The sequence below is a fragment of the Hemicordylus capensis genome, chromosome 4 (genome assembly GCF_027244095.1).
Source record: "Hemicordylus capensis ecotype Gifberg chromosome 4, rHemCap1.1.pri, whole genome shotgun sequence".
In the NCBI taxonomy this organism is placed as follows: domain Eukaryota; kingdom Metazoa; phylum Chordata; class Lepidosauria; order Squamata; family Cordylidae; genus Hemicordylus; species Hemicordylus capensis.
Window position 1 is genome coordinate 169040521 of NC_069660.1, and position 24149 is coordinate 169064669.

At 45.6% G+C, this 24149-nt stretch overlaps 1 protein-coding gene across 7 annotated transcripts in view; it reads right to left on the bottom strand.

Annotated features, from left to right (window-relative positions):
- The window catches only part of PCDH1 (protocadherin 1), a 184033-nt gene that overhangs the window by 110779 nt on the left and 49105 nt on the right, over positions 1–24149 (bottom strand). For 6 of the 7 annotated variants that reach the window (XM_053245334.1, XM_053245336.1, XM_053245338.1 and 3 more), the window contains exon 3: positions 17393–19585. In XM_053245334.1, coding sequence (XP_053101309.1) covers positions 17393–19585 — 2193 coding nt within the window. Of the gene's footprint in view, positions 1–6478; positions 7136–17392; positions 19586–24149 lie in introns of those variants that run through there. The other variant, XM_053245340.1, reaches the window with a different exon arrangement.

The window sequence follows — 24149 nt, forward strand, 5'->3', positions numbered from 1 at the left end:
CACACAAATTGCAGCAGAGAAAAGGAAATGGATTTTCCCAAGTTCATGTCTGGGACATTGAAATAGGTGAGACCTTGCTTAAAATGGCTTTTGTATAAATAACCAGGCTCACAAAAAAAAGCAATGGCTCTACAAGCTTAGGTTGCCTCCAGATATGTTAACATCATCATAGTTTGATGAAAATAAGGGCCTCTGTAGGAGACACTTTGTCCTCTCTTTCACAAATATTTGAGAATTTCGGGTTTTGTGTATTATTCACTTGAGCAACATGGTAGCAGGTCCTTGGGTGGCCAGCAAGTCTCCAGCAGAGTGTACTGGGTGTTTTTTAGCCTACATTCCAGTAGGCTTATGCAATCACCCAGCATTTCATGTGTGTGTGTGCCCCCATCAACTTCGCAATGCATGGACCAATATGAACCAAATCAGATACAGTTGTAGGGGCACATGGTGACAGCTCAACGGCATAATTTGTGATGATGTCATCACCCCTATTCAAGATGGCAGGCATGTAAACATTTGAGGCACAAGTGGGCTAATCTGTTAACCGCCTAATCGATTTGAACCAAATTTGCTACAGCTGTAGGGACACATAGGGATGTCCCATTGAAATAGTTTTTGATGATGTCAGCTTCCCCAATCCAAGATGGTGGACACATGAACATTTGAGGCGCAAGTGAGCTAACTTGTGGATCTTGATTTGAACCAAATTTAGTCCAGTTGTAGGAACAGTGAAAGGAAAGTAGGCAGATTAGTTCTTACTAGAACAACTTTGTTGTTTTTCCTGATTTCCTGCACTTGTTGACTCAACCAGAAGCAAAAGTAGTGCTGGTTATGTATTCCTGCTTCTGGCATAGAGGTAAAGTATGGGTCATGGGGCTTCCAGCCCCTGAGGAATGGATAAATGTGAGGTTCTCTGTAAGACAGTGGGGCTATTCTGACAATCGGGAAAAATCGGGCTAGGAAAGCCTAGCCCGATTTTTCCCGATTGTCAAAACCACCAGGCTCGACTGTGAGCCCAGTGGTTCTAGAGCAGGTAACCCGCTCAAGAACCCCTGCCTTAAAACCAGGTTTGCAGAGTGAGCGCTCCGCAAACCTGGTTTTAGTTATCGTGAGTGGCTGCAGCGCGGCTTCGTGCCATGCCTACTCATGAGGAGACCTCCAGAGGGGAGGTGAAAAGCCACCTCTCGGCTCCGGGGGTCTTGCCAGCATGCCCTGCGCACTTGCGCAGGGCATGCTGGAGCTTGTGGGGGTCAATCAGCCCTCGCTCCCCCCAGCCCCCGCTGGCTCTGTCTCGGAGCCGGCAATCGTGTGGGAAGCTGATCCGGCTGCCCAGGGCTCCCTCCCCGCTCGTGAGCGGGGAGAGTGGGCTTAGCCTGCTCTTACTGCTCATTGCAACAAACCAGGTCTCACGGATCGTGAGACCCGGTCCAGTATATAAAGGGCAGGGTGGAGAGAGCAGAGAAGGAGAAATCCTAAACCTCTTTAACTTACAGGAGGTTTCAAGACAATTGAAGGAGGGTAAAGGTGGAGTTTGGCTTTCCAATCCAGCCCAGTCACTTCTGGAGGGGTTCTGAACAAAAAAAGGAGGGAATTTTTAGCAGGGCTGATTCCAGAGTTGTGGGACCCTCAACAAGATTACAAAGGAGTGAAAATGATGTATAGGGTAAGCTCTGCAAAAACCAACAACAGAGGACAGGTGGAGGTGGATATTCCTAACTATCTACTCACTCGCTCATCCCTTGGGACAGATAAGCAATTGGGGGTGACAAGGAATAGCAGCAGCCATTTATTTTATTCATTTAAAATGTTTATACAACTCCCCTCCAGTACACTACTGCTCAGGGTGGCTCACAGCCATCTGCCATCCATCAGGGATAGAGAGGGAAAGGAGCTGATGCCACAAGCAGTAGTGTGATGTGGAGGAGATGGGGGTGGGGCACAGAAAAGACTTAATTTTCACCATCTCACAAGAGAATACTGCTGGCAGAAGCTGCTTTTGCTCCTTCTCAGCAGCATATGAACAGGGGCAGCTGCCCTAGTAGTCAGACCCTTGGTCTATAACTAGTTCAGTCGTGTCTTCACTGACTATCAGCAGTTCTGGGGTTTCAGACGGGTCTTTCTACCTGGAGATGCCAGAGACTGAACCTTCTGCATGCAAATTGGATGCTCTATCACTAAGCTATGGATCCTTCCCCCAGCAGCAGATCAGGGGTCAGTGGCAGGCCTCTCAGGATGCTGAGAGCTCAACAGCTATGAAAGTAAGGCTGATTTGGAGGCTCTGTAGTAGGAATTTCAAATTGATAATTTGGCAATACAAGGCTGCATCCATAGAGGTCTCAGGGTTTAGGCCTAAGCCCTAAACGGCTTAGGCCCTGGGTATTTAAGAGAACATCTTCATCATGATTACCACCACCCATTAAGATCTGGAGAGGTTCATCTACAGTTGCCACCAGCTCGTCTGGTGGTTACTCAGGGACAGGCCTTTTCCACTGCTGCCCAAAAGCTTTGGAAAGAGCTCCCTGTTGAAATAAGAGCTTCCGCTTCTCTGACAACTTTTAAAAAGTCAATCAAGACACATCTGTTCACCCAGGCTTTTAATTAGATTGACAGTTTTAATACTTCTAACTTGTTTTAAGTTTTAAATTGTTTTAATTTTAAATTGTTTAAAAAAATTTTTAAATTGTGTTCTTATTGTAAACCACCCAGAGACACAAGTTTTGGGCGGTATAGAAATTAGATAGATAGTTAGATAGACAGATAGATAGAACATGCATGCAGAAGCAGTGCTATCAAGAGAAAGGTTGAGGTAAACACTTAGGTAACCGATCTTGGTTGCCATTAAGAGTGGCAACAGACAGCTCTTACCAATCCACCAGGAATTTCTCCTGCAGAAATCCCACTGAAATGAATGGAAGCTATGCAAGAGTAAGGTACCTACTATACTGCTAGACAGTAGGTCTGGCCCTATCTTCAAGTAAGTAAGAGATGGAAGATCTAGTAAGCTTACTAGCCCTGCTTATTAGGAACAAAACACAATTTAGCAAAAGAAGTTGGGTAGAACTGAAGCAGAACATACCATCCTACTGGAAATAGTCCTCAGGATATTAGACAGTGAGAGCCTCAGGTGACCACCAGAAATTAATTTCTGTATTACAGCCAGCAACCCACCACAAGATGGAGCCAGGAGGCAAGAGAGAAGATTCTACCTGTTCATTTACCAAGAGAAAGACCCAACCTCTCAGGCCTCCATTTCAATCAAATAAATAGGGTACAGATAAATCCTCAGCTGCTCAACTACAATTGCTGCCTCTCTGTAATACTACTTAGAATTTATGCCGCACTTTGAGTGTTCAAAGCCCTTCACATTCATTATCTTGCAACACTAAGTCAGCATTATAATCATTTCTAGGTTGTAGATGCAGGGGCTGAAAAAGAACATGTCTTGCCTGAGGCCACCTAGTATGTGTTCATGTCAGAAGCAGGATTCAAATTAGGGACTTTCTAATTTGCAGCTTAGTCCCATGCTACACCAGTTCTCAGTGATGGCACTCTAAAGCTGTTAAGACCACCACCTCCCAGGTTAAAAAACAACAACAAATCCTGACAAATATGTTTGACACTTATCACATTTTTTCACTTTAGATGGGAAAAGGTTATATTTTCACCACATCTGCACCTGAAATGTGCTCAAATTCACTTGGCGGAATGATACAGATAATCATGCTATTCTGTGGAGAGAGAACTCATTCCGAGATAGCTTGATCTTCTTGATTAAGCTCTATCAGTCTCCTGCGGGTAGATATTCCTCCAAGCAAGTTCTATCAGCCCACTTCTCATAAAAAACTACTTCAAGAAAAAATGTGAGTCATGCTTCTTAGAATCCTAGAATTTTAGAGTTGAAAGGGATCTTGAAGGACTTCTAGTCCAACCTCCTGTTCAGTGCAGAAAACAGCTACAGCATCCCTGACCTGTGTATGTGATGCCTGCTCAGCCTCAGTTGCTGTTTAAAAACCTTGAGAGAAGGAAAGTCCAGCCCTGTACAAGGCAGACTGTTCCACTGTTAAACAGCTAGTTAGGAACTTCCTCCTAATGTCTTGTCAAAATCTGCTTAACATGACATTTCAGCCACTGATTCTAGCCCTGCCTTTTAGGGCAACAAAAAATAAGTTCGCTCCTTCTTCTATATGACAGCCCTTTAGGTATTTGAAAATGGCTATCATATCTAACCTTAATCTTCTCTTCTCCAGGCAAAACATACCCAGCTTTTCAACCATTCCTCATAGGCTGAAACCATTTCTCATTGGTTTCAAGACTCATCATCATTCTTGGCCTCCTCTGAACCTATTCCAGTTTATCGGTCTTCTTTTTTTTGCTGCTCTTTCTTGTATGTTTTTTAAACAGGTGTGAAAACAGTTCCAGAAAGATGTAGGAATTGTTCCAGGAAGATGTAGGCGAAATCTGAATGTGTCAGCAGAAAAGGGGCCTGATTCTTCCCTCTACTTGTGAAAAGCTTTTCCACTGATGGTATATAACTGACATAAGTTACATTGGTCTTCACCTTTCAATTATTTTAGCATTTGTCATGTTTATATGCTAACCAGATACATATAACCCTAGGCGGTGTACATAATTTTAAAATACAACAAATGTAAAAACAAAACACAAATCAATTTCACAAAATAACAAGTTGTCCTAGTAAGAACTAATCAGCCTACTTTCCTTTCTCTATCTCTACAACTGGACTATATTTGGGTCAAATTGGGGTCCACAAGCTAGATCTCTTGCACCTCAAATGTTCACGCGTGCGCCATCTTGGATTTGGATAGATGACATCATTTCAGACTACTACACCCTTGAGGTGTCCCTGTGTGTCACTCACTGCAGCTGTACCAAATTTGGTCCAAATCGGTTAGACAGTCCTCAAGTTAGTGAAACATTTGCCATCTTGGATTGGTTGACATAATCACAAAGGTGATTATCGGTTGACATAATCACAAACTACGGCATTGAGGTTTCCCCGTGTGTCCAAATCAGTTAAGCAATTAATAAGTTAGCCCACTTGCGGCTCAAAAGTTTACATATCCTCCATCTTGAATCAGGGTGGATGACATCGTCACAGACTATGCCATTGAGGTGTCCCTGTGTGTCATTCACTACAACTGTACCTAATTTGGTTTGAATTGGTTAGACAGTCCACAAGTTAGCCCACTTGCAGCTCAAACATTCACGCGTCTGCCATCTTGGGCTTGCTGTAGATGACAATCACAAACTATGCCATTGAGGTTTCCCCATATGCCCCTACAGCTGCAGCAAATTTGATTCAAATCATTTAGGCGGTTCACAAGTTAGCCCACTTGTGCCACAAAAGTTTACGCGTTCACCATCTTGAATCAGGGTGGATGACATCACCACAGGCTATGCCACTGAGGTGCCCCTGTGTGTCACTCGCTGCAACTGTACCTAATTTGCTTCAAATTGGTTAGACAGTCCACAAATTAGCCTGCTTGCACCTCAGATGTTCATGTGGCCGCCATCTTGAATTGGCCTGTTGTGTGATTATGTCATCCACTCCATTTGGGCATTCCTATCTGCCCCTACAAATCTGGTTCAAATAGGGTAGGTGGTTCACAAGTTAGTCCAATTGCGCCTCAAAAGTTTACGAGTCTGTCATCTTGAAATGGGGTGGATGACATCATGACAAACTTTGTAGTTGAGGTGTCCCTACAACTGTACCCAATTTGGTGCATATTGGTCCAGGCATCGCAAAGTTGATGGGGAGGGGACATACACACACCGATTTTATAAGCCTACTGGAAAGTAGGCTAAAAACAGTTTAAAATTAATTTTAATTAAAAGTCTGGGAAAACAGGGTCTTTTTAAATGCAATCAGGGATAGAGAAGCTTTTGTTTTGGCAGGGAGCTTATTCAAAAGCCTCAGGACAGTCACAGAGAAGGCCTGGTCCTGAGTCACCACCAAACAAGCCGGTGGCAACCATAATCAGACCTCCCCAGACCTCCCTCCTGCCTTAATAGGCAGCAGCGTTCATGATAAAGGAGGCACTTCCGTAAGTAATCCAGACCCAAGCCTTTACGGGCATTATAGAAAATAACTAGCACTTTGTATTTTGCTTAGAGAAATAGCAGCAGCCATGCATTCTTTTAAAATTGGTGTCATATGATCTTTTCGGGTTGTCTCAGAGACCAGTCTGGCTACCGCATTCTGCACTGATTGTAGTTTCCAGACGACATACAAAGGCAGCCCCATGTACAATGTGTTACAGAAGTCAAGCTGGAGGTTGCTATTATATGTACCACTTTGGCTTCCTAAAATGGGTGCATACAGAAGAAAAGATCCTGACAAATGCTACATAGCACCATCAGAGTGGTGGTTCACGCTGCTACTCTGTAGTCCCTTACCACATAGGCTCTTTTTTATTTGTGTATTTGGAATAATAATAGTCTGCTTCATTCTAAGGGCTCAGGGTAGTCAATACTGCATTTATTTTACCCAAGACCTGACTGGCAAGAGCCAATAAAATAAAGCACATCTTGCAGCTCTTCACAATAGGTTCACATATTTGCAAGTCTCTCAGAGAAAAGAATTCCAAAGATGAGGGGCAGCTGAAAACATTCTCCATATGCCTTTGCCATCTCCTCACTTGGTACAAAGATGACATATGAAAAAGAATATCATCAGTCAAGATTGTGATGAAATATCGAGCCTGTACTGTGCCCAGGCCCTTTACAGCCCTACTGGGAGAGCTGGGTGTATATCACAATTCCATGACAGCACACAAGAAGCTTTCTTTTTAAAAAAGAACACATTCTATCCATTATAGTTAGAAATATTTCATTTGCTGAAAACTCAGAAAACAGAGGGATGGCTCAATAAGTTCTCTAGTAGTTGTGGACAGGACTTGAGTGTCCTGCTTAAACCCTTGGCCCTTCCCAAAGCTAGCAATAGCAGAATAAACTATGCAAGATGAATGTATGTTCGTCTACTCAATTTGCATAATTTATACAGTTAGTAGAATTCACTCTCTTTGTGCAGAATTTGAATTGCCTGGATGTCAAATTTTCATCACAGAGGATACACATCTTGCTTATAGGAAGTCACAACCATCTTGAATTGAACCTAGGAAGCAACAGGAAGGTAACATTGATTATGAAGCTGTGGCATCCTGTGCTCCTAAAGAACCCTGCTCATCAGAGGGTGGGTTGCAGCATTTTGTACCAACTGAAGTTTCTAAACTGTCATCAACAGCAGCCTGGCCTAAAACATATGACAGTAGCCTAATGCCAAAGTTATAAAGATATGAAGGACAGCTGCTGTACAGACAGTAGGTTGCATGAATGAATACCAGTCTTGTAGGCAGTGTTCTCTCTTTTTTCATCTCTGTGTGGAATTAGTTTTGTTCTGGGTGGCAGTATCAAGGCAGTGTGTGCACACGTGCATTCAGAATAGGGCCTTTCTGATCCAACCTGAGTGGGATCTAAAATTAACTGAGTGGACATCAAGAAACTTGTGAGCTTGCACACACCTTAGAGGGAACACTGCTTGTAGGTGCTCCTCACCTCTCACACACAGAATATCACATATAATCAGCCTACCCTTTTTGTATGATGGATTGGCCATAATTACAAGCCACATTTCATATGGTAGAACATGTGCAAGCCAGAATTCCTCTTTATTAATTATTAGTTATTGGTTATTATTATTAAATATTTATACCCCTTCTCTTCAGTGCACTACTGCTCAGGGCGGCTTACAACATTAATAAAACAGATGGATACAGTATATGATTTAAAAACTAATAATGTTAAAAAATTAAAAGACCAGGGTAAAACCACAATTAAAACAACAATAGGCTATATAAGCCTATAAAATAGGCTTATAGAGAGCCTATATCAGGGAGAAGTAATGGGTGGATCAGGGACTTCCCATTCCATTATCTGCATAAGCTATCAATCCCATGGACAACCCTTATTATGAATTCAGTGTTTTCTCCCAGCCAAACAGCCTTTTAACTTGTTCTTCCCCAAAACAGAGGCCATGGGAAACCTTCCTCTTACTATGAACATCAGCATCTACCTCCAAGACAGGGAAAAATAACTTATTAAGCTTCTTCTCCCCACAGGCAGCAGCTGTCTTTTGCTGCTAGAGGCCCTGCCACCTCCCTCGCTAGGCTGGGAGCAATATGCCTTTTGGGCATATCACTGCTTTAAGCTGCAGGGCAGTGGCAGCGGTAGCAAGGTAAGGTTGAGCAAGGTAAGGTTGTGCTTTCGAGTCGCTGTCGACTCCTGGCAACCACAGAGCCCTGTGGTTGTATTTGGTAGAATACAGGAGTGGGTTACCATTATCATCTCCCATGCAGTGTAAGATGATGCCTTTCAGCATCTCCCCACATCGCTGCTGCCTGATACAGGTGTTTCCCATAGTCTGGGAAACAGCAGCAGACATTCAAACCAGCAACCTTTTGCTCCCTAGGCAAGTTACTTCCCCACTGCATCATTAGGTGGCTCCTACGGTAGCAAGGACAGAGCTTGCTGCATGCAGCACCAGACTCTCCTTGTTGCCACTGCGTCACTAGCTCCAACTGCTTGATCACCCTATCTTGCTTTCTTCCCCACCACTTTCTACCACAGACTTGTGCATTTTGCACACAGTGCATACATTCGTTGGTGGAAGGAATGGGAAGAACGAGAGAGAGAGCGCAAATGCAATTCAGCTGTTGGAGCTAGCGAAGCAGTGGCAATGAGAAAAAGCCCTTGCTGCATTGTAAGAAGCTCTGTCCTCACTGCTGTTGACTTGCAACTTAAAGTAGTGGCGTATCCAAAAGGTAAAACTTCTCAGCAAGACGGCAGGGGGTGGCCGTTGCAAGGTGGGGCCAGTGTCTGCATCAGGGGCAGAACCAGCAAGCAGTGGGGGGCACACAGAGAGGGTGACAAGGAATGGAGGATAGCGATAGGCAGGTGAGGTGATGCCCACAAGAGGCAGGATGCCTGTTCCTGCTACCTCATGGTACAGTTGCCACCTGAGGATGTCACCTTACCTTGCCTCATGGCAGAGACACCCTATGTGAACAGCAGCAATATTCATAGTAGCAGTAGTAGTAGCCGCAGTAATGTCTGTCAATGTAGCCGCTGAAGTATAGAATAAGAGGACAGTCCTGCCAAAGTCTCTCTTACTGTTCATAATGGCGGGAAAGACAAGGACCTCTTTGCCTATATTTCAATTATTGTGAAAGCCAGTCAAGCCAAAATGGTTGACCTTTTTGCTCTTGCTCAATTCATAATATAGCAGTAGTCTTCAAACTTTTCAGATCTTGGGCTCATGCTTAATTCCAAACTGCAACACACGACCCACTTCTAATGTTTTCAAATATGCCATTTTTTCCACTCTTTCTTTTTAGGGTGATCAGATGCAAAGGAGGACAGGATTCCTATATTTTCAATGACTATATACAAGAAACTTTATGCTGGTGCAGTCTGTAAGAGAGGGATGAAAAAGTCACATTTCCAAAATATCTTCTTTAGCTATTAGATATGAAGATATAAATTCTCTCTTTTGTGGTATTGTGTGTGTGTGTGGATTTTCACCCCTAATCTGTTTGGAACCAGTTCTATGTGTGTGGTCAAAGTGTGCAGTGCCTTGCTCCACTGGAATAAAAAGCCTGATTGTTCACCCTGCTGAACTCTCCTGCTTTCTGACTTTGGGGCAGATATATCAAGGGGCAAGCTCACTCAATATTCTTTAGTCCACTGACACATAGCAAAACATAGAAATGTGCAAAATTGGACTGGTAAAATGAGAAATTGTCTGATTTTACCCAGACTGAAGAGGTTTTCAACTGGACTTTTTGGGTAAAAAATTAGAGCATTGTGAAGCTCCAAATGGTGGCAGGAATCTGCATCCTGCCCCCACCCCCGGATCATGGCCGAGAGTAAAAAAAGCCACCTTCTGGCACCTCTCTGCCTGCTGGCCTGCCTGCCAATGCATTTATTTTTTTAAGTTTAAAACGTATTCCGCCTTTAATTGTACTTATAAGTTAAAAGCAAAACTGAAAGATTCTTTAGTGTTATCCCTGATATTCTCTATGTTACATCATTTCCTTTGTGATTCTCAGATGTGTAATAACTGTTCTTTTGGATTCTCTGTAAGGAGGAGCAGATTAACACAAATGCAAAGTGGGCACTTGCCTACGGTGGCAAAATTTTGAGGGGTGGCAAATTGTCTGATATTGTCTTCAGGAAACCACGGAGACTTTTTTCTGTGTGGCATGTGTGATCAACATTAAATGCAATGCTTTGCACTTCAACTGGAGCGGCTTTATGAATACTTGCTGTCTCCCCCCGCCCGGAGGGACTAGGGAACATGCTTACCTGGTGTACCAGTTGGGGTCTGCCAAAAGACCTCACATGGCTGTGAGTGGCTGGGAGGGAATCGGCAGAGAAAAGGAGGGGAGGGGAGATCAGTACCCAAATGCCGGGTGGGGGCAGATTCCTATGACCCCCGGCATGAAACCTGACCCCAGTGGAGCTCTCAGGAATGGCAGCACAGCCAGCTGGCTTCCACCCACTTGACCACGGCGGGCCAGCAGGGCCTGCAGGAAGTGCCAGTTGGCAATGCTCATTGTGGCAGCACCAGGCCCGGGAACCCCACGGGGCAGGGGACTGCTAGGGCCTAGCTGGAGCCTCGCCACTTGCCATGCTTGGCTGTGCTGTGCCCACCTAGGAGGTAGCGCCGGGAGAGGCCTGTGCAGTCCTGGCATGCACTCCAGGTCCAAGGGTGGAGCAGGAGCCCCAACAGGAAGGGGAGGAGCCCACCAAAGAGAATCATTCCTTGCAGGCCCTGCCGCTGGAGTGGCCCCGTTTCTACCCCCACAACAGTCTTGTGGGGTAGGCTGGGGGGCTGAGAAAACAGAACTGCACTAAGTACTTGCAGCCCTGCTTGGCCTCCCTTCAGGGACACACGATGGTGGCAGCTGTGTGGTTGCTGCTAGCTCCCAAGGTGAAATCATCACTGCTGGGGAAAGGAAAGCTCCTGTTTTCCCAGGGCTCCTGCTCAGGAAATAGGAAGGCCCAGCATGGCCAAGGAGGAGGAGGAAAAGGAAATCTCGGCTTTGTCAGAGCTCCTACGAGAGGTGAGCAAGGTCCCTGCTCCACACGTGCTGGATGGGCGAAAAGTCCTTCATATTGAATTTCATTTTGGCATTCAGTATGCACACGGGATGGGAAACATATATTGTTGAGAAATAGTTTCATGTTAGGACAGAGAGGGGCAGCAAATCCTTGGTTGCCTACAGGTGGTTAAAAGCTTAATCTGCCCGTCTGTGCGTACAATTTCCACCTTACTTTTAAAAATTAATTTAAAATAAAAGGATGGTCAAGTTTACTTCTAATTAACTACACAGAGTCTGACCATCCTTACCTACTTGTGTGCCAGCTTTAAGAGTTCCCACACTAGCTAGTGTTTTTTGGCAATTTTTTTCCTTCCTCCAAAATCCTTCTGTGGGGATTTTGGCCAATTTTATTAATCCAATTTTACCAAACCCGAATTCTGAAGGGTCCATAAGGACTCAATCTGATATCTGTGAATTTGGACTGGATAGGATCAGATCTGAATCCGATTTTTTCAATCCTGCACACCTCTAACAGAACATTACATTCTTTGCTTCCGGTCATCCCTCCCACCCCACCCTCTCTCTCCCTCTCTTTCCTTCTCTTCAAAAATAAAGTTAAATAACCAAAAAAGAAAATAACAGTGCTGCAACTGGTATGACCAACCTTACATCAGGTCATGTGACGCTCCAGCTGAAGGCCAATAATCTAAGGAAACATTTCAGTTTTGTTCTGCTTCCCTTGCTTTGTGATCTGCTACATTTAAAACAAGCTTTTGTTTTCTCTTGAGTTAAGCATGGTTCTGACTCAAATAGCACAAAGCACACATTTTAATAAAAAATAGATTTGCTTTGTAAATTTATAAAATCATTTTTATCTCAACCAGAAAGCTTAAAATGATTATGTCATATTCATATTCTTTAAAAGAAACAAATATGTTATTTTTTAACCAATTTCAATTTTTAACTAGCCTACCATTTGAAGGATTAATTTTAAACAAGTCTTCTCATTTTTGAGATTAGATTTTTCCACTCAAACACACTCAACAAGCTGATTGGCTGCCACCAGCCTTCCTTGATAAGTGGGGCAGTCACATTTCTAGAAGTGGCATACTTCTTCTTCTTCTTTGCTGGAGCATGGTACCAGCCAATTCTCTGACCCCACTGGAGGAAGATGTGCAGGGGAAGGGACATTCACTCCCCACCCAACTCTACCTTTGTGCATACATAACACTGGATCAGCTACCAGCCTGGATAGCTTTAAGAAGGGCTTAGATAAATTCATAGAGGAAAAGATGATCAATGGCTACTAATCGGAGGGCTATAGGCCACCTCCAGCGTAAGAGATGCCTCTAAATACCAGTTGCAGGGGAACAATAGAAAGAGATAGGAGGGCATGCCTTCCTCTCTTGCCTGTGGGCTCCCCAGAAGAATCTGGTGGGCCACTGTGTGAAACAGGATGCTGGACTACTTAGGCCTCGGGCCTGATGGAGCTGGGCTGTTCTTATTTTCTTATGGACCACATTAAAAATGTATTTTTCTCCCCAGAAACTGTGAAAAGGCCTTGTGTGACTGTGCACACATTCAGAGCAAAATAAAAAATAGTAGGGTAAGAAGTGCTACTCTGGGGTGCTTGATGCCCTAGCCGGTGTACAGCCTAGTTGGCCAGCCAGTTAACTGTAGTGTGCACAGTAGTGTTTCTATTCCTCTAGGGCTATGATTTTATCCTTAACCATCATTAAGTGCTACTGGGGGAAAAATATAATGGTTGTATTTACAATCTTTGTGATTTGTGAGTACAGTATTTACAGTCTTTAAAGAGTAATGGATAACTTAGGTTATATATATTTTCCCAAATCATTTTGTTACTTCTTTATTACTCCCTTTAAGTATCCAACCTGCTCTGTCTACTCACTAGCATAATGATTTTAGAAGAAACAAACTCTTACTCACTTCTTACTGCAGGTAAACCAACTTGCCTCTTTACTGAGCTGGGTAGAAAACACAACTGAAACTGAAAAGCAGAGCAAAGGAAAGTCCAGGGGTGCAGCCTTACTCTAGCCAATAATAGGAACATAGGAAGCTGCCATATAATGAGTCAGACCATTGGTCTATCTAGCTCAGTATTGTCTTCACAGACTGGCAGCCTGCAGACAGGAATCGCTCTCAGCCTTATCTTGGAGAAGCCAGGGAGGGAACTTGAAACCTTCTGCTCTTCCTAGAATGGCTCCATCTCCTGAGGGAAATATCTTTCAGTGCTCATAGTTCTAGTCTCCCTTTCATTTGCAACCAGGGCAGACAAATCATGCTTGCTACCACAAGACCAGCCATGAAGCCACTGTGGTCATCCAAAGCAGACATCAAGTGAAGGGTGTGGGGGTCTCTTGCTTGCTTTTAGGATGGAATATCTACCTGTGACACCTATCCTACTGAAAGCTTATTGAAATACATGTGTAAGCTGCTTTGAACATTTTACTACTTGAGAAGTGGATTAAGTAGAATATATATTTAGCTATCCTCTTCTGAGGAAACACCTCAGTTAGGTAGCACAGACTGTTCTGCTTACATATTCCCATTGCAGCTGCACATCTGACTAATGCAAAATGGTATATTCCTGTTACTAGCCAACCTGGTCCCAACTGCTTTGCATTCTAGTTTACTTTATTGGTGGCATTGTTTGCATAAAATCTCTAGGCAACTGTTATATGGCCACACCTGCCCTATTGACTCACCTAGCAGGACAAATATTCAGATAAAGGAACATATGTGACTGGTATTTTATAGTTACCCATCTTTATACATTTTGAAGGGCTTTCTGGCAGGAGCAGCAAGGATGTGGGTGACCTTGCTTAGCTAAGGGGACAAGTCATGCTTGCTACCACAGGACCAGCTCTCCTCTCCTAGAAATTATTATCTCCTAGAAATTAATAGAAATTATAAGAGTTAAATATAATATTTTGTTCTTTAAAGGTCATGTTTCATGTTATTACACAGGGAGGTTATTCCTACGATGAGGTGAAATCGGGCTGGGGAGCCTAGCCCGATTTCACCTGACCGTGAGAACCACCAGGCCCGCAGGCGAGCCCAGTGGCCTCCAAGTGGTTAATCCGCTAAAGTAACCCTGCCCTAAAACCAGGTTTGCGGAGCAAGCACTCTGCAAACCTGGTTTTTTTAATCGTGTGTTGCCGCAGCAACTCACGAGTAGACCCCTGACCGAGAGGCTTAAAGCCAGCCTCCCGGCTCGGGGGTCTATCCAGCATGCCCTGCGCACTTGCGCAGGGCATGCTGGAGCTTCTAGGGGCCGTGCAGCCGCCGATCCTCCCAGCCCCCACCAGCTCCATAACGGAGCCGGCAGTCATGTGGGCGGCTGCTTTGGCCACTTGGAGCAGACTGCTCATGTGCAGGGAGAGAGGGCTAAGCCTGCTCTCCCCGCTAACCCACTCCAGGCTCTTCTCACTGATCATGAGAAGCCTCAAGGTGTTTTTTTCAGGATCACTTAAGTAATCATAGGGTGATGGTAATCATGAAAAATTCATCCTGAGCCGGACAAAATCTTGAGCAAGCAAACTTTTAGAGTCCTCCTATTGTACTTGTGTCTGTCATTTCTTTAAATGGAAGCTGTCATTCTTGTGTCACAAACTAAAAATGACTTTAAAAATAATTCTAGATGAGGCAAGGTGTCATCTAGTGGTGCACCTGCTGTTCCCACCCTCGCTATAGGGCTGCACTCAACACACTGATTCTCAGTCTTTCCAAAATAAGTGTAAAAATTTTGGATTTGCTGTATGACTTTTAGACTCTCAGGTCATTATGCCATGTACATGCTTTCCTTTGAGAAAATAATAGCATAACAGCCTTTTTGAAATACTGATTTTTCACAACGTCTGGGGGAAAATTATGTATCACCAAAATATAGCTTAGTACTAGGCAACATTTTATTTTTCTTGTGAGTAATCACAGTTAATGGTTCACTGAAAGTCTTATTTAAACACGGTTAATGATAAACTTATATTTGATTTTACTATAGACGCCTGTAAGTAGAACTGCACTCTAAAATGGAGATATGGCAATGGTAAAACTGAATTGTTTGCCAGTCCTAAATAACAGACCCGTGTTCACACAGCAAAGTCCTGGGGCAATGGTATGCCCCACTCCCCTGCACCAATAGCTGCTGTCCTATCTTTGAGGGGGAACATGCTGCTGCCTAATGTACTAAAATCTCGATTTTCCCAATGTTTCCTATGGGCATCTTTCACTTTTGCACTGGGGGAGGGGGAAAAATGGGTCTATAAAAACTGGAAGTCAAGCAGACTCTGAAAGTCTGGCAGTAACTGTAGCAGCTGAAGACAGGTGAACTACTGAAGGGTGAAAGTGTCAGGTGAAATTGGGGAGGGGTGGAAGGGGAAATAGAGGGTGAAAGAAGAAATTACTGGAGAAGAAGGAATTACTGAAGGTTGAGGAGATGCACACCAGGTAATTAAGGAACTTGTTTCTTTACATGATACTCTCCTACCACAGAGATACAGTAATAGAGCACTCGGGATCAAGGCTGGTAGTCTTGTGCCACAGAGGGGGCAAGGTATCAGGAGGGTAAGAAAGAAGAAAGGTGTCCTCTCCATGTTCCAAACAGTGCTACAAGGCTCCTTTTGCAGACTGGATAGAGGCCTGAACAGGAGCACTCCTGTTAGGGGCTAGGGACTCACTGTACCATTTTGTAGCAGTCCATCTGTGTAATAAACCTCTCTCATGCCTGTCTCCTTAGTTGTCTTTTTTCTTAAATGCACATTTCTTCTACTTGTGCAGACACCATGAGAGGAGCCCAACTGAGGTGAGAGAATGTCTAAGTTAGGACCAAGTGAAGACCTGATGATAATGGCAGTGGTGCCATGTGCGAAGAGGAATATTTCAGAAGGGACCTTGTCAGCATTACTTTGTTCCCTCTTCACCTGCTTCTTCAAAAATGACAGCATGTATGATGCAAAATAACCTCTGGAAGCAGAGCACTTACCACCTCCTCCCCCCCCCCCCGCTTCTCATTCTGCTTCCCCACCCCTGCCCCACACCAGCCAGACATTCACACATCACAACACACTGACTAGCAAGGAAATCCTTTATTGGAATCAACAGGAATCAATCACCTTTTACCTGAAACAGGGTTAGGGAGCACAATACAAGCCCCAGTGGAAAGAGAACAAACTTTACAATACAAGGGAGACCAGCCCCCTCCCCTAAATATTCTGAATCTGGTGCAGAACCCTATACTGACAACCTTTCACAGCACACCAGCTTAAAGAACGCACACAGCAATGGACAAAACCAACAGAATTCCGCCAGCCTGCTAACATACCCAGTTTGCAAGCTGAAGACACTGCTCCTCTGTAACCCAAAGCTGCCGAGTTACCCATCATGCAGTTCTCAGACCTCCTTTCAGCAGACACCTCCCCTTGCTTCAAAGAGCAAAAAAGAAAGGAAAGACTGTGCCCCAGCAGCAGTAACCTCTGCCCTGCATGCACAAAATGACTTCTTTTGTCCTACACAGAATATATCCCTTTGCATGCACAAATAGCTCTTAACAGCAGAAGCACACTCAGGATAGCATCCCCACACCATACCAGCTGAAGAGGCAGAAGCTATTTTCACATGCAGAAACCTTACAGCCACACCTCAAGTCCCACCACTTCAAAGATGTTTGCCTTTCTCATTTTGCAACCCCAAGTGCTCTGCAGCTCCAGGCTCACAACTGATATCACCCTCATTGCCTCTTGCCTGGCTAATAGATATTAGGATAGAAGAATGGATAGAGCAGAGGGGACATATACGAAGACCCAGCTGCATGCCCTCAAAGCTCTTTTTAGTGCAATGAGCACCAAGTGCAAGAGGCTGGATTAAATATACTCTGCTTCCAAAGGCTCCAGAACACACTGGCAGGTGATGGATCCCATCCTTCAGTGGAACCTGCCCCTCCCAAGCACCACTGCTCATTGTTCCAGATGCCTCCTGCCTATTCTGATTCCTTGCAGCCAGGTAATTCCCTCCCCCACTCCCCCAGTTATTCCCCCGACTTGCTGGACTAGGAGGCTGCCTCTTTCTTGAGCAGTCCTGTGGGTGCAACTTGTACCTGGACATCTGCAGGCTCCAGCCTGCATCATCCCAAATGATCAAGGTCCATTCATGCAGAGTGAGCAGGGTCCAAGTCACTCCCACACCTCTGTCCATATGGCCTTGGTGTGGCATGAGGGAGTGATGGGAGGGTGCAGCACAAGTTCTCCTACCTGCTTATTGGTGTATTTCTGAGGGTTTGTGCGGTAGCTGTAGTCTGAATACTGCTCCGAGCCTGTGGAATTGCTGTCCCCAGTGCCCACAAAGGTATTGGTGGCTGGCAGGTCCTGCACTACTTGGTGCTTCTTGGAGGCAGATGGTGACTGTGGCTGGAGCTGGATGGAAGGCAGAGGAGAGTTGGAACGGTAATGGCGTCCCAGGTCAGGGCTGCCAGGTGGATAGTTAAGGGGCAGGTGGATGCGGGGGCTGTCGCTCACTGAATCATTCATAAGGTTGAACTTGAGGGATTTCTGCAGGCCTGTCTCTTCCTCATCTTCAGCTGGCTTAGGTGGTTTAGGGGATTTGCTCTTTTTCACCTTGCTCTTGGCTTTGTTGCCTTTGCTGCCTTGCTTGGGAGCATACAGGTCCTTTGTCTCCTTCTTGCCAGCCTGATAGCCACTCTTGGCTTCCTTCTGACGGCAATAACGCACCAGCACCACAAGCACAATAACCAGGGTGACAGCAACTATGCCTGCAATGACACCAAAGAGGATATTGCTACGCTGTTTGCTGAGCTCATACTCCGGGTCACCAGCAATGTCAATGTGAATGGGTGTGTCGAGGCTGTGCCCCACCAGGGTCTCCAGTAGCGTGCGGTTGGCCAGTGTCTCATTGACATAGAAATGGATCAAAGCTGTGCCATGGCGAGAGGGCTTGCCCTTGTCATTTACACGCACCACCAGACGATGAAGCCCATGGTGCTTGCGGAGGATCTCCTTTTCTAGTGTGATATTTCCACTCTGAGGCGAAATCTTGAAGAGCTCAAAGGGGTTTCCACCAGTGATGCTGTACTGCAGCTCAGCATTGATCCCAGAGTCAATGTCTTCAGCTCCAACACTCATGACCTGCTGTCCAGGATTAGTGTGGGGTAGAATATGTTTGTAGGAGGCATTGGATGGAGAGATGATAACGGGTGCATTGTCATTCTCATCCAACACATTAATTGTCACACCCACATAAGCCGATCTGGGTGGGTCACCCCCATCCACAGCTTTGAGCCGGAAGGTGTATGTGCTCTGCCGTTCACGATCAAAGGAGATGCTGGAGAGGATGGTGCCAGTTCCATTCTGGATGACAAAGTCACCATAGTCCTGCTCCACTGAGAGCTGAATGAGGGCGTTTTCTCCTTTGTCTGCATCAATGACTGTCACCATACCCACTGGGCTCAAGGGTGGCATGTTTTCCATGACTGAGAAGTTGTAGCCACTTAGCATGAACTTTGGGTCATTGTCATTGCGGTCCATGACATTGATGGCAACCGAGGCAGTACCCTTGCGGCTAGGGCTACCCTTGTCAGCTGCAACCACTAAGAATTCATAGCGTTCTCGCTGCTCCCTGTCCAACACAGTCTTCACCCGTATTTCGCCAGACTCTGGATCAATGGAGAAGATGCCTTTGGACGAAGGTTCTGTCACTAGAGAGTAGACCAGCTTAGCATTGGATCCACTGTCCGCATCAGTAGCACTCACTTCCACCACCAAGTCATCTGGGGAATTGTTTTCAGGAAAGGCTACCTCTGTCGAGCTCTGGCTGAAGACTGGATCATTGTCATTGATATCCACCACCTGCACCTTGAGGGAGTTGGTGCTGGACAGGGGTGGGTTGCCAGAATCTACAGCCACAATCTCAATAGTGTACTCCTTCACTGCCTCATAGTCTAATGGTGTTGTAGTCTGCAGGAAATACTTCTTTTTGCTATCAGTGCCAGTGTCACTAGCTTGTCGTAACTGGAAGGGTACGTCACCAGCCACTACACAGGTCACAACAGCATTCTCACCCTCATCTCGATCAGACACCTGTACCAGAGCCACAGGTGTCTCCACTGGAACATCTTCTGAGATATTGGCCATGCCATCCTGGTGCGTGACCAAGCCAATTCCACGAATTTCAATGGAAGGGGCATTGTCATTCATGTCCCTGACACTGATCACCACCTGGGCACGGGCAGTTTTGGGGTTGGCCCCCTTGTCCTTGGCCAGCACTGAGAACTTGAGCACGTTGATGTCCTCACGGTCAACAGGACCCTGCACAGTGATGAGTCCAGTGGCTCTGTCTAGACGCAGCAGCCTGCGAACTACATCTGAGGCCTGATGGAAGGAATAGTCAATCTCAGCATTGGCACCCTGGTCAGAATCATTGGCCTTTACCTGCAATGAGAAAAGGAAAAGGTGAGCAGGTGGATATATTACTCCTAAGAAAACTAATCCTGCCAACCCTGAGAACATGTCACCGACTATTCTCTCTGTATCTAGAAGAGTACAGCTGCTGTATCCTATTGTATGACAACCCAGGATGTTGACTAGACTGCACTACTCCATGAGTGCCAGACTCCTGTCGGCACTTCTCACAAAGCACAATGCCCATTAGAATGGCAGAGCCCTTTAGACCCCAGGAATACCAACTATTTCCCGTGACCACATACAATGGTCTTGTGTCACCATGATCTAAAAGGCACTGAAAGAGCCAGTGTGAAGTAGTGGATAGAAGACTGGACTTGGGATTGGGAAGAACCAAGTTCAAATCACCCCTTAGCCATAAAAACATAAAGGTAGCTATGCTGGATTAGACCATCTAATCCAACAATGGGCAGCCTAATGCCTCCAGGAACCCACAAGCAGGGCATAAAGGTAAGACTTCTGCCCCATGTGTAACCCCAAGAAATGGGATTTGGTGATGTACTGTCTCTGAACATGGAGACTTTGATTAGCTGTTGTAGCTGGCAGAGAGAGAGAAAGGGAGAGAGAGAGCGAGAGAGAGCGAGCGCTATCCTCCATAAACTTATGTAACCCCCTTTTTTAAAGTCAGAGGCCATCCATCACCTTATGACAATTAATTCCATATATTAGCTATTTCTTGTGTGAAGAAATACTTCACACAAGAAATACTTGTGTGAAGAAACACTTCTTTATATCTGTCCTGAATTTACTGCCAATCAGTTTCATTGGATGACCCCAATGTTATGGGAGAGAGGGGGAACTGTCTCTCTACCTGCTTTCTCCACAACATTTAGAAGCCTCTATTGCATCTTGCCCTCAGTCACAACTAAAAGAGTCTCAAACATTTCAGCCTTCCCTCATATAGAAGCTGCTCTAACCCTCTGATTATTTTGGTTGCTCTTTTCCAAACTTTTCCCAGCTCTACAATCTCCTCTTTGAGACGGGGCAACCAAAACTGTATGTGGTGAGCTTGGGCTAGTTATTAGCATTCTCGGTCTAAACAGAATAAACCTCATGCACTCCTTGGCAGAATACAAATGTAGTAGATAAAAATCATATACTCAATCATTCACATTCTGCAACAATTCTATTTGTCCAAACTGTCTTCCAACAAACTCCCAAGTCTATACACACAACTCCTGCAGAAGCAAACAGGCCCATAGATTCTTCCAGTTCTTGGCCCAAAGCCCAGGTGATGCCTGAGGCTGAGAAGAAGCATTTCTCTTTCCATGATTTTCTGGTGAAACTGGCTTGGCTGGTCGAGTTGAGAGGCCACCTCTCCCACTCGGGTATGCAAGGAATTTGCCAAGAAAAGCAGCCCCAAAACCCAGCCAACAGGTTTCTGCCTCTCAACAACAGGAAGGAAGTGTGACCATGCTGAAGGCCAAATGCAGAGAATCTCCTCCTGAAGTTGGGTGTTTCGGATGCATTCTCACACATTAGAGAGTTTAACACTTGTTTCTTCAGCCAGAGAGACTGGGGTGAGGAAGTGCTAAGAAAAAGAGTAACATTCACCCTCCTTGCTTCTGAGACTATAGCTATAGCTCACTTGCAGCCAAAAAATACCACAGGTGAGGAAAGGAGCATCTTGCTGCTACATCACTTTGAGCACAGCAGGGGTCTAAAACCCCGGACTTCAGGTATCAGCAAAAGTAAGGGCCAAACTAGATGTGAGGTTAAATGTGTCATCATCTCATCTGAGACTTGTTTTTACTCTGGAGAAGCAGCTGTGCAGATTGGGACATGGCACAGAGGCTGGAGGTGTTTAACTCTTTACCTTTGTGAAATTTTATTGCTCAAAATCCTCCTTCAAAGTCCTTACTTAATTCCAAAAGTACTATTTGGTGCAATGGCATTATTAGGAGACCATAGCAGCTTTGCGGTGTGGGTGGGGGAGATTTTTACATCAGTAAAAGATTAAACACCCCTTACTTCTGCACTGTGATCCTGATCTAAAACTGATTCCCACATAGCTGCTACTGTAAAATAAAATAAAGAACTGTAACTAGATGTTGACACATTTAATGTCACATCTACTTTGGCCCTTAGAAGAGTGAGAGAGATTAAGAGGCAAACCATACATTGCATGAAAAGTGGGGAACTCCCTGTGGGTGCATAGCTGTGAGGCTGGGCACATGTTTCTCTTCTTCTCAGTATCCTCACATGTGATCTGCTCCCTTCCATGTTTCACTTGCTGCCTGACTAAATAGTTATATGTATATTGCTTTTCCTCAGCAAGGATTCTGAGCATATCATACCAGGTGGTATGATGGGAAAGTTCTCTGTGGAATTGTCCAGAGAGAGTGCAAGCCACTGCTTCTTGCTTGCCCTCTTCCTCTAGGTAGGGCAGCATGGAAAATTGTGTTTTCTGGACCAAGTCGCCACTACTATGGCACCAGAAGGAAAGCACAGGTGTGCAAGTGGGCAGAGCTAACTCCTTGTGTCGGGAGCAGCCCATTTACTTCTCTTACTTACTCACCTGTATTCAATTTCTGGATAATGCAGAGGTGGGGACTGGCCTACTGAGTCCAATTCTCCTTACTGTACTGCATAGAAAGAGGAAGAGAGCAAGCAAGAGAGCAAACTTCTTACTAGTTCCTTTGCACCATGCTCCCTCAAAAGCCTCCAAGTAGGAGGGAGCCAGAGGGGCAAGTGGAGACATGGGCAGCTGTTCCTTGCAACCATCATTTGCCCATTCCTCCCTGCTGCATACCCTGAACTAGAGGGTGAAGGAGCAAGTTGATCATGCAAGAAGGATCTGGTTCCTCCTCTTTTTCACCTTTGCTTTCTCTCAGGAGGCTCATTTTGGGAATTTTGCTGCACCACCTAGAGGAAGTGAGTAAAAGGAGATCTGGCTGCTCTTCGCATCTCTTTCCCCCACCCCTCCAGTGTGGCATGAAAGATTGGATGAGTGATGGTTGCGAGCAGCAGCAGTAGCAGGAAGAGCTACTGCTGCTTTCAACTACTCATCTGCTATGGTCCCCCCAGCCCCAGCCCCATATTTGCAGAGTGAATAAATAACCAGGAAAGTGTAGGGGAAGAATGGCAGTTCAATTCCCATTAGCAGAGCAAAGCCAGTTTGGGGACAATTCAGTCAAGCAAGAGGTCTGGAGTCAGTTCCTTTAAGTTTGGAAAAAACTCAAGGATTTATTTAGAAGTTACCAAAGGATATGTGAAAAAGCCTGCCGCTTAATTTCAGCTGTAGCTCATGGCTGAAGAGAGAGATCAAAACAAACAGCCATCTCTGGAGAGACTAACACTGGAAGAACAAAGAGAGGAGGAGTCCAGCACTTTTATCCATGACCCTAACCCCACCCCCACATTGGTCACTAAGAGACATTGCAGCTGAGAGCTGATGCTGCCAGGGTCCTAGCTCCAACAGAAAGAAGTCCCAGCTGCTCACAGAAGCTGCAGCTTGGTCACCCTCCCAGGGGCGTAGCTAGGGGAGAGGGGCCCGTGTTCTCCCCTCTCCCCAGCAGCCCCTTGGAGTAAGGGAGATAATGAAGAAAATAGGGAGGGGTGCAGCTGGGGACCCTCAGGAGCTGGGGGCCCTGGGTTCTTTGAACCCATCCACTCAATTATAGCTACACCCCTGCACCCTCCCCTTTCTCTCTGGGCAGTTCAGAATAGAGAATTAAGCTGACTGAGACAGATCCCCACTGCTGTGCTCCCACCCAGTGGGAGAGCACAGATGAGCACGCAAGATGGTCTGAGGGCACATGATGGTATAGATCTGGTCAGGAACTAGATGAGAGGCTGTTTTGGAACACCATGGAAGCCTCAATGAATTCCACAATGGAAGAAAGGTAGGATCTAAATATAATAAATAATCATAGATAGATAATAGGACAAGGTGGTTGCTCCTTGAATTAGCAGACGCTTCCACCAACTTAAATGCCTGTGCTTCCTCTGGGCAGAATTATGTGCTTAGTGGGCCAATCTTCCCTGCTGTGGCCAGGGAGATGGTGGGTGAGTGAACAGGGGCTCACACTTCAGACAGGGTATCACTGTCTAGATAGTACAACAGGATGCAGCCTCCCCCAGTTGTTGCTCCTGCCTTTTCTGGCTTGCACATCTGGGCAGCCCCACTGGTCTCAAATCTTCCTGCCCATGCTGCCCAGAGACAGAGAAGTATGTGAGTGGGCAAAAGCAGAAATACACAACTGGAAAATCTGAAAAGACCACAGAAGTAATTGTGAGTGAGACTCAAAATCACAGAGCTAACAAAGCATTAGGGATTAAGGACAGGAGAAGGTGCTCTTACCCCTCCCACTGTATCCCCCCTCCTCTGCCAGCACTGCCTTTTAAAACTGTCTGTCAGGGGAAATGTGCGCATGTGCAGAGGCAACTTGTGGTCTGAGGAGGCACCGGGGTGGCAAGAAGGTACACTGCTGCCCCGCTAGACTGTTTTCAAAGGCAGCGCTGGCAGGGGAAATGCGGCGGGAGGAGTAAGAGCACCCTCTTCCATCCTTAAAGATCCCTCCACCTTTGAATC